This window comes from Hyalella azteca, unplaced genomic scaffold (genome assembly GCF_000764305.2).
Source record: "Hyalella azteca isolate HAZT.00-mixed unplaced genomic scaffold, Hazt_2.0.2 contig12821, whole genome shotgun sequence".
In the NCBI taxonomy this organism is placed as follows: Eukaryota; Metazoa; Arthropoda; class Malacostraca; order Amphipoda; family Hyalellidae; genus Hyalella; species Hyalella azteca.
Window position 1 is genome coordinate 284,743 of NW_025942766.1, and position 14,276 is coordinate 299,018.

The window sequence follows — 14,276 nt, forward strand, 5'->3', positions numbered from 1 at the left end:
CCGATGTATCGATACTGTTGTTAAAGAATTGCTGATTTCTCTCGTGCAAAATGTGTTCGAGTCTCTGTGATTTTGAGTAATTTTAGACAAATGAGAAGGTCAACTTATTGAACAATGAATAAATTTCAGAAAAAATTGCTTTTTAAAATCAATACCAAGAGCTATGAAGCTTACAGCATTAGTAATTCAGCCAGATTGGCGATTTAGACGCCTTGATATTAAGACGAGTCAAGCTCAAGAACCTAAGATTCTTTGTGTAATTAAGAAGAATTCAACTCATATAACCTATTTTATGTCGTGTAAATAAGACGATTTAAGCTCTGAAAAGCTAAGATACTTAGTGTAAGAGTCAAGTTCGTAGAACCAAAGAGGCATCGTGGAATTGAAACAATTTTGAATTTTAAGATTTTCGCTGTGTATGAGGAACATTTTTGAAGTTCCCAGAACCTAAGAAGTGTCGTGTAATTAAGACAATTATTTGAATAATAAATACCAAATACTCATCAGCATTATTCCACTAGGTATTCTTAAAAAAATCAATTCAAACTTGGAATATTTTACACGCTAGACATATCATCACACCTGAATTTGCGAACAATATATTATTTCACGCTCGTCATTATCATGATCAAATGAAACAGATAGAGCCAAGGCATCCACTTCCTGACCTTGATCGACGGTACGCATTATATATGAGTTATATTAATGATCTGAGTTATATTAATGATCTGAGTTATATTAATGATCTAAGTTGTATTAATGAGGCTCGAGAAGCCGGCGCTGTGTCACTCAACACGCGCAACACTCAGCATTTCTAGCCATCATCGCTCACTCTACTCTCCCTATTTTACCAGTGATCAAACAATAATGTCGTTATAAGGGACATAAATCAAATTAGAATTACTATTGCCTTGAGAGGCAATAGTAATTTTATATGTTATATATAACTATTTGAATTTTTGGAACGTAAGTTTACTTTAGAATTTACGAAAAATAGAATACGGAAAGCGAATGTAATTGGGATATTGTTGTGCGTTGTGAAGCCAGAGCGGAGGTGCATGAATTGAGCAATGCCAAGATGTGCTGTGAACTGGTGGAGTATGGATTGGTGATTTTTCTAAGAATTTCGAATAATAATGTAATTATATCGTTCATTAAACGCCGAGTGGAAAGTTTAATGACCTTTTTTTAATGTATGAAATATTAAATATGTACAGAAATGGTGTGAAAAGCATCAATAAACTTTAAATAGAATCTCTAACTGCATGCGAACAATTGTTACATATTATACAAAATGATCTCCCAATTAATAAGTATACACTTTTATGACGAGTTGGACTTACATGGAATGAAAGATCGAGGACGAGCGAGTGACGGCAGTGGGGGCGACCGCAGCAGAGAACTGCAGCCCGGTCTCCACGATGCGTCTGAAGGCGCAAGAGAGCTCATGCAAGTCAGAGCCATGTACGTATATGTAATCGTTCTTTACGGTGATAAATATTCTAAATTTAAGATATATAGCTTCGATGTATATTCTTGCAAATACATTGTATAAATATATGAATCAAGTTAGTGCCATGAACGTGTTTGTAATCGATCTTTACGGTGATAAATATTCTAAATTTAAGATATATAGTTTCGATGTATATTCTGGCAAATACATTGTATAAATATATGAATCAAGTCAGTGCCATGTACTTGTAAGTAATCGTTCTTCACGGTGATAAATATTCTAAATTCAAGAATATGGCTTCGATGTATATTCTTGCAAATACATTGTATAAATATATGAATCAAGTTAGTGCCATGAACGTGCATGTAATCCTTCTTAAGGTGATAAATATTCGAAATTCAAGAATATGGCCTCGATGTACATTCTTGCAAATACATTGTATACATATATGAAAGTTTTTCCTAAATTTATCGGATTGAAGTTGCAGTAAAGTGTAATGTAGTTGCATAATGGTGAATAATAAATTGATCAACAATTGAGTGTTTTATAATTGCGGCTGACGCATGGCGACTGAATTGAAACATTGTTTTCGTTTAAGCAAACCAATGTGATCGAGCATGGCGGTTTATAAGCCATTTGCGAGCTCACAAAAAATGTTCTAAAGCATCAAATTGGCGAACACTTAAAAAATGTTCAGCTTCGAAAAAAAGATATTATACTTCAAAATCGTCGCTGGGATCGTCTTGTGCGCTAAATTTAACTCCATTCAAAAAACTTATGTTCCTGTATTATTTTGTTTCATCTTTTGGTGTCATCATTTTATCATTTTTTGCGATGCCGATCAAAATGTGAGCATGCTTGTATAAGAGACCCAGAATAAATTAAACCATTGACTAGAAAACAAAATCTTCACATTTTTAGCGCTCTCTAACCCGAACTTTAAAGAAACTGAACGTTCTCTAGTGTAGTTCCCAGATACATTACTTCCAGTTGAGTAGTTTTTACAGCGTGTGGAGCTTGCAACCTCAGTTGACCTGGGCCTATACTTTCAAAAAAAGTTAAGAGATCGTAAGTTCATCAGCCAATCATTGACGGCCTTTCAAGCCACTCTTTTAAAAACAGTTAAGAGATCGTAAGTTCATCAGCCAATCATTGACGGCCTTTCAAGCAAAATCCACCAACCATAGACAAGAAAATAGAGCGTAAGTACTTACGTTCACTTAGCGAGTTTTGAGAGTACAGGCCCTGGAGTGAGAAGTTTGCAGCATGGAGCGTGCTACCTCAGTTGACCTGCGAGTGAGAAGTTCGCAGCAACTTTGTTTGCCTCCGAGCCTCGGCCTCAAGCAAGCTTTGTTATTGATTCTATGCAGCAGCTCACGCTTTACCGACTCTTAAGATTGTGAGCCAAGATCCGCGAAATTATGGCATTAAATTGTCGCAGTATTTCTCGATGCAGGATATTGCGGAAAATGGATGCAGAAGCCCAAACTTACAATACAGAGCTCCGCCTGAAAGTTCTTCGAGGACTACCAAAGTCTTATAACTCAGGTCAAGCAACTCGCTGCCAACGAACTTGAACCTGAGATGCATATCTATACAACCTGTATCCTTTACAATTATATTTGTGTGATGGAAATACAAATAAATAGTAAAAAGTGCAAGTGACCTCATCGAACATAATGTGTATGTATTTTTAGCACATTTTCTCATTTATGGAAAAAATGCACTATTGTGCTCGCCATGTCCGTCTGTCCATCCGTATGTCCGTCTGTCCGTCCGTCCGTGACTTCACGATTTCGTCGACGAGAAAATGCGCTCTCTGTCACTCACTGTAGTGAGTACTGAGTTATATTTTTATTATTGTTTATTGGATTGTGATTATCACTCTATAGTGCCACAGTGAAATGAACACTCCGACAAAATGATTGGGGCGAAGTGACCTGCTAGTAAATTTGTGCAAGTAGCAGTAATAAGCATTGCTGCTGTACAGAAATGAGTCAGGATGACACACATATGGGTAAAAAAGCGCATCACCTTTTGGACAAAGTCTCGCATATTTCTTTGAGTGAATTTTGAAACATGCGTCATAAACTAGAAGAAATCCAGCGGATTTCATTCATCAGCCGCATTTAAATATTCGTCTTGGTATTCAGTATTGATAAAAACCATACCCATTATGCAGCTAAAGACCCGAATCGAATTATATCAAGTATTACTTGCAAAGGTGGATGGGTATTTCATGTTAAATTACTTATTATTTGACAATAAAATTGCACAAAATGTCGTGCACTTATTATTCCTGGAGTAAGCTAAAAATAATTCAACATCAGGCAATATAAATTCCCTATTTAAATAAAATTTAAGTCTCCAGCGATTCATGAGGATATTTAATGGACTTAATTAAACGCGAAAAAAAGCAAGCGGCGCTCTGCGGCAACAAGCCTCGACACACAAAAAGATACTAGACATTTTTTGTCAATTAGCGCCAGCTCCATACTAATGCTCCTGCACCAGCTCCATACCAATGCTCTGCGCCAGCTCCATACCAATGCTCTGCGCCAGCTCCATACCAATGCTCTGCGCCAGCTCCATACCAATGTCCATGCGTTGCATGTGATCGGTGAAGTTCATCCCAAACCACTATGATATTTTGCAAAATAATGTAACTACACCCCCATTTTTTTTAATCTAAAAAATACACAGAAATATATCAGATCATTTTACGTTTCAAACTCATTTTATGATTCCAGCAAATGTAGCCTATTTATTCCCAATTCGCGCCTATTTATCATTCGTCTAGCATTCGTATGCTGTCTAATGTTGGATGCCGCTGCATGCCTTCATTTAATTTGAAGTGTACAGCTGCTTTAAACTGTGAATGAAAAATAAACAAGTCTTCTATGTTATATTATGTAAATTCAAGCGCATCCATAAATTAGATAAGTGTCGTTTGAGCATAGAACAAAGGCTAATTATGTTTTGCTGAGCGCTTGCGTTTGCTACTCAATATGGAGCATAGCACTCTGAATAATAATTTCATTAATTACTCAGAGTAATAAAGTGGTATAAAATGTCAATGATAAATTTGCAATTGATGCAATATTAACTCGTCAAGTACATATTTGTTCAATGCATGTAGGTTTATTTGAAAATGAAAATAAAGTAAGATTCGACAGTAATTATATCTAAAATATAAGTTTTGGAATGCCGTGGTATTTCTGTTGACTATAGTATCAGTCTTTTTAAAAAGACTTCATAGGCTAACAGCGATTCAACCCTGACCGCCATGCTTCCAACGTAATTTGTTTGGAAGACAACGGATGAAAACTTGGGATGAATTCTTAACAAAAAATAAGAAGCTTTAAAACGTAGTTCTGTAAAAATAGGACTGCATTCCTTGTAGGCAGAGCAGGTCTGAAAATATTCAGTAGGATAATGTATTCAGAAACTGGAAGAAAATGTGGCGGACATCTGAAAGGCTCTCAAAAAAAAGTACTTTTCAGCCAGTTTTTCGGAGCTATTGCAGAATAAAGTTGAACACTGGCATGAGAATTTGGTCATATGATGCCAGAAGATAGAAGAATCAAATTTTCTCTTCAATTTTGTGTTCATATTTGAAAAGGACAAATAAAAAGTATGAGACAGTCACGAATCACTACGTAATTCCTCGAATTGACGTAGCTACATACACTTTTTGTGTGGGGCAAAAATACGGAGTTTGACGGAATAAGAAAATTCTTTTCTCAAATTCTTTAAAAAAAATCATATAGCTGACTCAAAGCCGGGCATTCAAAGGCAAGCGTTTTCTAATTTTCGCAACGAGCTCTGAATCTTGACCAACACGAAACTTCTTGTCCATAAATGTCATAAATGATGTCATAAAGATGGAATTCATGTCTTCATGGGCGAAATTCAAGTCCTTATTGCCTCTTCCCGACCCATTTCTCCCGATTCTCGGCAGTCAAATATTGGGAGATGTTTATAGCAGACTGAAAGAAATGGGCGGGTCTGGATGACCCACTTTGATTAGTCAACCGCGTCCGAAAATTGATGCACTTTTTTGACTCACTTGCCCCATTTGTGGGTCATACTGACCCATTAAATTTCAAGCATGACTCACTTGTGGCGTTAAATCGCTCTGACGCCCAGATGCTAACTACGTATCCATGCTACGGGCGGCGTCATAAGGGATTTGACGTCACAAGTGAGTCATGCCTGGAATTTAATGGGTCAGTATGACCCACAAATGGGGCAAGTGAGTCAAAAAAGTGCATCGATTTTCGGACGCGGTTGACTCTTCAAAGTGGGTCATCCAGACCCGCCCATTTCTCTCAGTGCAGTCGTCGTCTTCTGAGATTTACAGGAAGAGTTCTGAGCGTCACCACCAGATGTCAACACAGCCCCACTAACTTGAGCCAAAAATTTGGCACACAAAGGAGCCTTTGCGATTAAAGTAATAGAAAAGAAGTGTAGGCACTGAAGAAATAGGCCCATGGCCTAAATGCCGCGTAAAAATTGCACACACAACTCCACGGTAAGATTATTGACTTAGGCATTTCTTCAAACTTGCTAGAAAAGAAGTGGCGGCACTGAAGAAATAGGCCCATGGCCTAAATGCAGCGTAAAATTTGCACACACAACTTCACGGTAAGATTATTGACTTAGGCATTTCTTCAAACTTGCTCCAACGTTGATGTGATAAGCAAAGTTTGATTGAATGGCAATACAGTGCCGATAACGAAAAGTACAGTCATTGAGCTACATGATTTGAATATCTTATTCTGTTCAGATAATACATTTAGGTAATAATCTAGAAATAATTTGATTGAAATCGTGAAATTATCTTTTAAGCTCGAACCTTGTTGACTGATCAATATAAGGGGCAATTAATAAACACATTACATAATTACCTAAAATTATTTTATCATGAAATGCACTGGGAAAATGTAAATGAATTTCACGGGTTATTTTGATGCATAGTAGACAAACATAATCTAGAGCACAAATTAACCATGGAGATGCAACTCCTCATCTATACACTCGTTCCTCAGAACCGATTCTATTTGCTAATGACCCGTAGCGAAGCAAAAGTTCAATGCCGATAGAACAGGAAGCCTGGAAATATCCAATCAAATATGAATTGAAATAAGAGCGCTCTCAATGGCAAAGATAAATTCAACTAAGTCATTGTCTATTCAGAATAGAATTTCTTCGTAAGAAACAGGGAGGGGGCCTGGATTTGGGATGGAATTCATGAAAAAAATGGAATTCATCAAATCCCCCCCCTGGACAAATCCAGGGAGGGGGCCTGGATTTGGTCACATCCTCACCTGCTTTGTTGTTTGATTTACTAACGTATTAATTGCTAATTTGGTCGAGCGTACCATCACTAAGCGAGCTAATATGGAGCCTTCAACCTGGTTATTAAGCAGTTAATTAGGCGATCGCATGAATGCAATAGAAACAATTCAGAGAGCATCTGTTGCATGCAATAATGAGGGTAATAATAAATTTCAATTGGCTATCCGTCATTTTCTGCACCTTCACGGAAAGGTCACGATAAAATTTAAACGAAAGGTAAATGCTGGAAATTATCCGGAATATTTATAAACAACCAATCAAAGCAAAAAAAGTAAACAAACGTATAGCAGTACTAACAATGTCACGCAATTGTACACCACGCGCAAATAGAAGAAAAGGTTTCGAATCATTTGGTCAATTGCGCATCATTTGCGCCAGAATTTTGAATATTTTTTTTTGAAGCAATAACTTGGCTCGGAAAAAAGCCTACTAATGTGTATACACAAACCATCGAACCCGGTATACAATAATATTGCCTTGAAAATAAATAAAAAATATAACTCAGTACTCACTGCAGTGAGTGACAGAGCGCATTTTTTCGTCGACGAAAACGTGAAGTCACGGACGGACAGACGGACGGACGGACGAACGGACGGACATGGCGAGCACAATAGCGCCTTTTTTCCATAAATGAGAAAATGCGCTAAAATGGACTAAAAGATAAATAACATTTAAGCGAAATAAGGCATAGAGCCAGCCGCTCTGTCCACTCACAGCACAGTCAATCTGGGCAGGGACGTCAAGAGATGATAAACGGGGACCACGCAGAGACGAGGAGCGTGTTGGATCTCCCTGCAACAGAACAAATGCCATGTCACGGGAACGTGTAATACTTCATTAGAGTTAATATACTTGCCTTACTTCTATGTAGTTGCATAATTTCGTAATTCTATCGCGTCAAGATAATCGGCACGAGCAAGTTCAATTCATCTAAAATTTTACAGAAATTAATTGACGCAAACTTAAAACAACTAAATTTCATCTAATTTAAACTTTGCGGTCAAATCACCTCGAAACAATGGATGAGAAATAGTTTAGCAAACAATTAAAAGGGAACGCTGGTTTTCAATACTAAGACAGAGCTTGTAACCAATCATATCAAAATTAAGTTTCTCCCAGCCATATCAGAACTCCACTTTAAATCGAAATATTTGAATTCGCAATGTAATTCTGAACGGGGACAGATTTTCTTGGTCAAGTCCGAGCCAAAGAAATAGCAAGTTTTCGACCACAGCAGAAGAACACCGGGCAGTGCACCACAAACCGCGATACTTTTAACACAAAAAAAAATTCTCGGCACGCTCTCAATGTACGCTGTTTAGGAATGCACATCAAGAGGAGCCACTACTTTCAAATCAGCGGCAAGTAATGCAAGAGGAAGTCATACTCTTTCTTCTGACTTTTGGCATTTGAGGAGAGTCCATGAAGCTGAATAATTTCAACAAAAAAGTAGAGGACATGGAGAACTGCGGTAACAACTTGCTGCTGGAAAGCTGTTAACACTCATGGAGATAAGGATCAATAATGATGTCAGGTGTTGGGTAATGTTTGAATTTATTTTTTATATTTCTAATGTATTGTTCAATAAAATAGGAAAGAAAGGCTGATAAGCAACACAGAAACGAAAGTTTGATAAGGAACATATATCAAATAATTTTGATATTTGTATCATCTTAATTGTTCCACAAAAAAAAAGAAACAAGTCTGACGGTAAATAAATGATATAAAGAACTGACGCAAGAGCCTCATCTTTTCAGCATGAGAGGAAATCGCCACCAGATCGGTGACAGGACGCGGTTTACTTCTGGTAATAGCTGCATTTAATGTTCCATATATAGAGTTGTTATGGGGCGGGCTAGCATACAAAATCTGACGTTTTGCTATGGGGTGGACAAGCTTAGAGAATCCGACGTGTTGCTATGGGGCGGACAAGCTTAGAGAATCCGAATTATTGCTATGGGGCGGACAAGCTTAGAGAATCAGACGTGTTGCTATGAGGTGGAAAAGCTTAGAGAATCCAACGTGTTGCTTTGGGGCGGAAAAGCTTAGAGAATCCGACAAGTTGCTATGGGGCGGACAAGCTTAGAGAATCTGACGTGTTGCTATGGGGCGGACAAGCTTAAAGAATTTGCACGTGTTGCTATGGGGCGGACAAGCTTAGAGAATCCGACGTGTTGCTATGAGGTGGAAAAGCTTAGAGAATCCAACGTGTTGCTATGGGGCGGACAAGCTTAGAGAATCAGACGTGTTGCTATGGGGTGGACAAGCTTAGAGAATCAGACGTGTTGATATGGGGCGGACAAGCTTAGAGAATCAGACGTGTTGCTATGGGGCGGATAAGCTTAGAGAATCCGACGGGTTGCTATGGGACGGACAAGCTTAGAGAATCCGACAAGTTACTTTGGGGCGGAAAAGCTTAGAGAATGCGACTCTTTGCTTTGGAGCAGGAAAGCTTAGTGAAGACGCTTGCGGTAATCGGCTCAGATCATAGTACCCAGGAATACCCTGACCAGGCTTGGAGGTATACCTTGCATAGGAGGCTTGTCAAGGGGTATAGTTTGATTACCACAAATAACAGAAATAAGAATATTCATGCTACTTGCTACCAGTAAACAAAGGGAGGCAAGTGTCTCGACTACCATCACACAAAAGAAACAGGAATGGCGGCTACATACACATATAGGAAGGCAAAAGTTGTGGCTATCGCACACAAAAGAAAGTAAATATCCCGACTACCGCCACACAAATGAAGGCTAGTATCCTGGCTACCGTTACTACCAGATAGTTTTTTTTTTGGATACCAGATTTTTTTCTACCAGATAGTTGGATATCTTGTGTACCGTAGCTAGCAAAAAGTTAGGAATCCTTAGAACCGCAGCCACTTACAATAATTCCGGAATCCACGTTGCCGTCATTTATAGGAAATGTAGGTATTTTGTGTCCCTCACTCACAGATAAGCCATTGTATAATGGACACAAACACCACTTTCAGGAAGGCAGACAATGAAGGCGCCTGACACTCACAGAGAGACTGGTATCAAGGCTCCGGCAACTCAAATTAATGCAGTTATCCTGTAGATACTGACTGCCACAGACAGAATGCGGGAAACTTGGCTACACCACCACACAGAAACACACACACACACACACACACAGAGGAAGATCCTCACCAGCCTGGGGCCGTATTATCAAAACTTCGTAAGTGCGCAAAATCGACTTACGAGTGGCGTTGCTATGACCAAGTAATACTAGCGGTGGTATTATAAAAACATTTACGCGGGAAAAATTTGCGCGGGAAAAAATTTTATGCTTTTAGCTAAGACTTGCGTACGAAAGTTTTGATAATGCCAAAATTAGGGTGTATTTACGTACCACAGAACTTTTTTGTCGTATGTACATAAAGTTACGAAGTTTTGATAATCCGGTCCCAGGGTCGCATAAAGGAAGACTGGTATCCTGTATTTGCAAGTCATAAGATAGCAGATATATTATATAGCTATAACCACCTCACGCATGAAGGTAAAAGCATTCCCAACGTTACATCCGACGACGACTCGGAGACGGAGGACGACGAAGGCGGCGCATCAGCGTGACCGTGGACTACGACGTCCTAAACTCATCATAAGGTCATAAGGTCAAGGAGTACTCACAGGACTTGTAATGCGATCAGGAAGCGGAGATCCTCTGCTGAGAAGCTCTCCAGTTGCGGCGCCACCACCACGACTCTGTAGCAACACGCAAGATCTAATCATTAATTAACCGTAAAATTCTGCAAATCTTCATAGATAAAAATTACCTAAATAAATAAATACGAGTATGAGCGATCGAATACAAGTACATAAGTAATCAAATTCTAAAGTGAATTTGTTTGGACTGGAAATTAGTTCAAGTTAACTGAAAAACATAATCATGAGGTGAAAATGTCTTTTGTGTGTGAATTGTCATGGTAATATTCAATATGATTTTCTAAATAAACGCATGAGCGCAGGCTCATGACAGTATATATGCAGTTCTGACAAACTGTGAATCAGTAACAAACCCGCCGAGTTTACGGGATTTGGAATTAGTCTCCAGCAGGGCCTATACTTTCAAAAAAAAAGTTAAGAGATCGTAAGTTCATCAGCCAATCATTGGCGGCCTTTCAAGCAAAATCCACCAACTATAGACAAGAAAATAGAGCGTAAGTACTTACGTTCACTTAGTGAGTTTTGAGAGTATGGCCCCTGAAGGAGAATCAATGACGATCGCTAGTGATTCCCCGTAAAGAATCATGTCGCGGTTTCAACGTCTTGCTGTAGTATTTAAACTATTTGTGGTATTATTTGCACGCCTCTCGTCCCATTCCGGGAACTTAAGCAACTATATACCTAAAGTTATTCGAATGTCTGATAGAACACATATTAGGTTCCGAAAAATGGTCATAACTTTTTTCTAGTAATTTACAAAACATTTAAACTTCACGGTAAGAAAATTAGGCATTAACTGAAGTTCGATTGCGGAAAATGTGTCAGTTTACATAGTAATGAAGTGAACTACATTATTCGCTCTTGACTGATTATATTTTTGGTTTACTTTGAATCTCCTCTTCAATAATATGCCTTCACGATCAATATGAGATTAGCTGGGAATTGATTGACTTTGACCGAAATTACTGAATAAGCTTTGCAATCGATGCCGCGGCTGTGAGTCTGAAACATTTGCAAAATGTTGGCCCTCTTGATCAAATTTGTCACATTTCACGTCAGTGTTTGTGCAGGGTCGGCAAAACCAATCAGTTAATTTTGCGTCATGTCTCTGGCGCGGTCCATTTAACAGAAACGTGGGCTTCCGGTCAAGCCAGAGTAGTGCATTCAATTGAACGTTTCTGGATAATTGTGAGGATCATGGATGGCCTTGAAGTCATCGATGAATAAATGACAAAACTTGAACGACTTTTAATGACAAGGGTTCACGTGGATTCAAGACCAGAGAAGTTGCAATTTATTACATACTTTTTAAGTTAACACACAGAACACGAAACACTTACAAACTGAAAATTTCAACATCATTGTTTGATAGCGAAATATCACACAGCTAATGTTTTGTCCGTATTCATAAACTGTCAATGTAATCGATAAAATATGGTCAAATTTTGGGAGGACCGCCCGGAGCTTGGGCCAACGCCAAGGCGTATCATTTTATCAGCGGAACTTTGAGCGAGGAAACAGCACACGTTGAAAGCTAATCGTAGCTAAGGAAAGCAAATGCATGTATTCTTAGAATAATACAGCCTAGTTAAAAGTGGCATCTCTGGGAGCGTGGTGTGCTGAGCCTGAAGCACAGTTATATATACAGAACCTGCATATTGATAAGTCTTATAGCAAATCACCTTCATTTGCTTGATAACTGATGTTGAACATCCAAAAATTGGCTTGACAAATGCACGATCATAGGCAATAAACGGCGCTCAACAATAATATTGCCCAACCAACTAAAAAACTGTCAGTACATACATTAAAATTCAATACATCTCGCCAATAAAATGAGCATATAAAGCCAGAAATAATGTATTGAAAATTTTTCTTAACTGCTACAACGAGAAGCATCGCTTGAGATGTGGGGATAGAAATATTTTGGCTGGAATCCGGCTCGGCAGCGTAGAGAAAATTATTTTCCTAGTTTTTATATCGTTAGGTTCACCGCTAAACATTCATGAAACACTATATTATAACATTTTTTAATATAATCAACAATAATGAGCAGAAGCGTCGAGATGTTTTCCGTTTGGTTGAGTGCGTAGGGTAGCGAGGAGTACACGAGTGCCGAGGCAGTGAGCCATGCGAGCCATTAAAGGAAGCTCTTCAGGGCGACATCAAAGGCAGTGAGCCATGCGAGTCATCAATATTATAACATTTTTTATATAATACACAATAATGAGCAGACAACTTTGGTAAAAGCGTCGAGATGTTTTCCCTTTGGTTGAGTGCGTAGGGTATCGAGGAGTACACGAGTGCCCCATGCGAGTCATCAACAACGGCCACACCACGTTGAAAGCAACGCTTCTCGTCCGATCAGCGAAGTTAAGCAACGTTGGGTCTGGTTAGTACTTGGATGGGTGACCGCCTGGGAACACCAGATGCTGTTGGCTTTTACGTTGAAAGCACCGCTTCTCGTCCGATCAGCGAAGTTAAGCAACGTTGGGTCTGGTTAGTACTTGGATGGGTGAGTCATCAAAGGAAGCTCTTCAAGGCGACATCAAAGGCAAGTGGATTAGACCGTACCGGCATCGTGGCACGTCGCAGCGTTCATGGTTTATGCTTTACATGCATGTTTAATAACATGTCTAACAGGCTTTCATAATATTCAAGTATTTACGCTAGTGGCCTCATGCCTATAATGATCTAATAAAATGTAACTAACAGAGTATTAATGGGATGCAACATGGAGTGTAAGCTTTCTAAGGGGAACAAAATAAAATAAATTCATCTGTATTAGTCGTCAAATGTTCGATTTTAAGTTAATTTTCTATATTTACTCCACCTAAAAACTCATTCTTACTTAGGTTTCCAAATTCTAAAAAAAGTTAATGAGGCATTGATTTTGTTCTCTTCCATTAGCAGTGACATCGATTGAAATTTTTTTTTATTTTTATAATTTATAATGTAGAGACGCGCGTGCATCCAATTCATGAAGTTATAAACGAACAACAAGTAATAATCAATTAAATTTAATTTAGTTTTTTGTACCATCTGATAACGCCAAAATCTCAACTCTATTGCTACCAAACATTCGATTAGTAAATTAGAACTTGATAGTCAGCTTTGTTATATATGCATCTGGGTCGCGTCTCGACCTCGTATCACTCAGGCTACGCTGGCTCTGATGGGAAACTTTATTAAGGAAGTTGACGTTCTAATAACCTGCTTAGAGACTTTTTAGTATAACTTTATTAGGTAAATGATGTTTAAAACTGCACCTTATTTTATTATTTAGTACACATTTTACTGTTTATCTAATATGCAGATAATAATTGTATAACAACTTATTTGTATTTAACACAAAAATTCGAACGCTGAGATTTTTTATGCCTGAAAATACAGGAACTACTACAAAATTTACGAGTGATCAAATTTAAGTGGAAATAATTATAATTTTCCTTTAAACTTCATTGGATTTAGGCTCAGAATACTGATATCTCAACGCCGTTCAAAAACAACTCCTGTAAAAATACATGCTGCCACCGGTGCTCAGCTACCTTTTATTAAGCTTGTTTTTTACTGAAAAATAGAAATCTCATTAGGCCTCAGCTAGAAAAAAAAATTACTCCACTGCTGTAAGAAACGAGTGCCAAGTCTAGGGGAGAACATACTGATCGTAAACCTGTATAGCATCTTCCCGTCACTTATTAGGTTCTGCTCCACCTAAGCTACAGAGCTGTGCAAATTCTGTGGCAATATGTGCAACAATAAATTTACAATCTAGA

General features: G+C 38.4%; 1 protein-coding gene and 1 non-coding gene across 2 annotated transcripts in view; one reads left to right on the forward strand and one right to left on the reverse strand.

Moving 5' to 3' along the window:
• LOC108667174 (lutropin-choriogonadotropic hormone receptor) overlaps positions 1–14,276 on the reverse strand; it is a 43,630-nt gene that overhangs the window by 16,159 nt on the left and 13,195 nt on the right. Inside the window, exons 3-5 of the mRNA XM_018154164.2 lie at positions 10,465–10,539; positions 7,529–7,606; positions 1,344–1,427 (exon numbers count right to left, since the gene is read on the reverse strand). Coding sequence (XP_018009653.2) covers positions 1,344–1,427; positions 7,529–7,606; positions 10,465–10,539 — 237 coding nt within the window. The remainder of the gene's footprint in view (positions 1–1,343; positions 1,428–7,528; positions 7,607–10,464; positions 10,540–14,276) is intronic.
• Positions 12,823–12,941, forward strand: LOC125178793. Its single transcript, XR_007157024.1, has one exon. It is a non-coding gene; the product is annotated as a 5S ribosomal RNA (ribosomal RNA).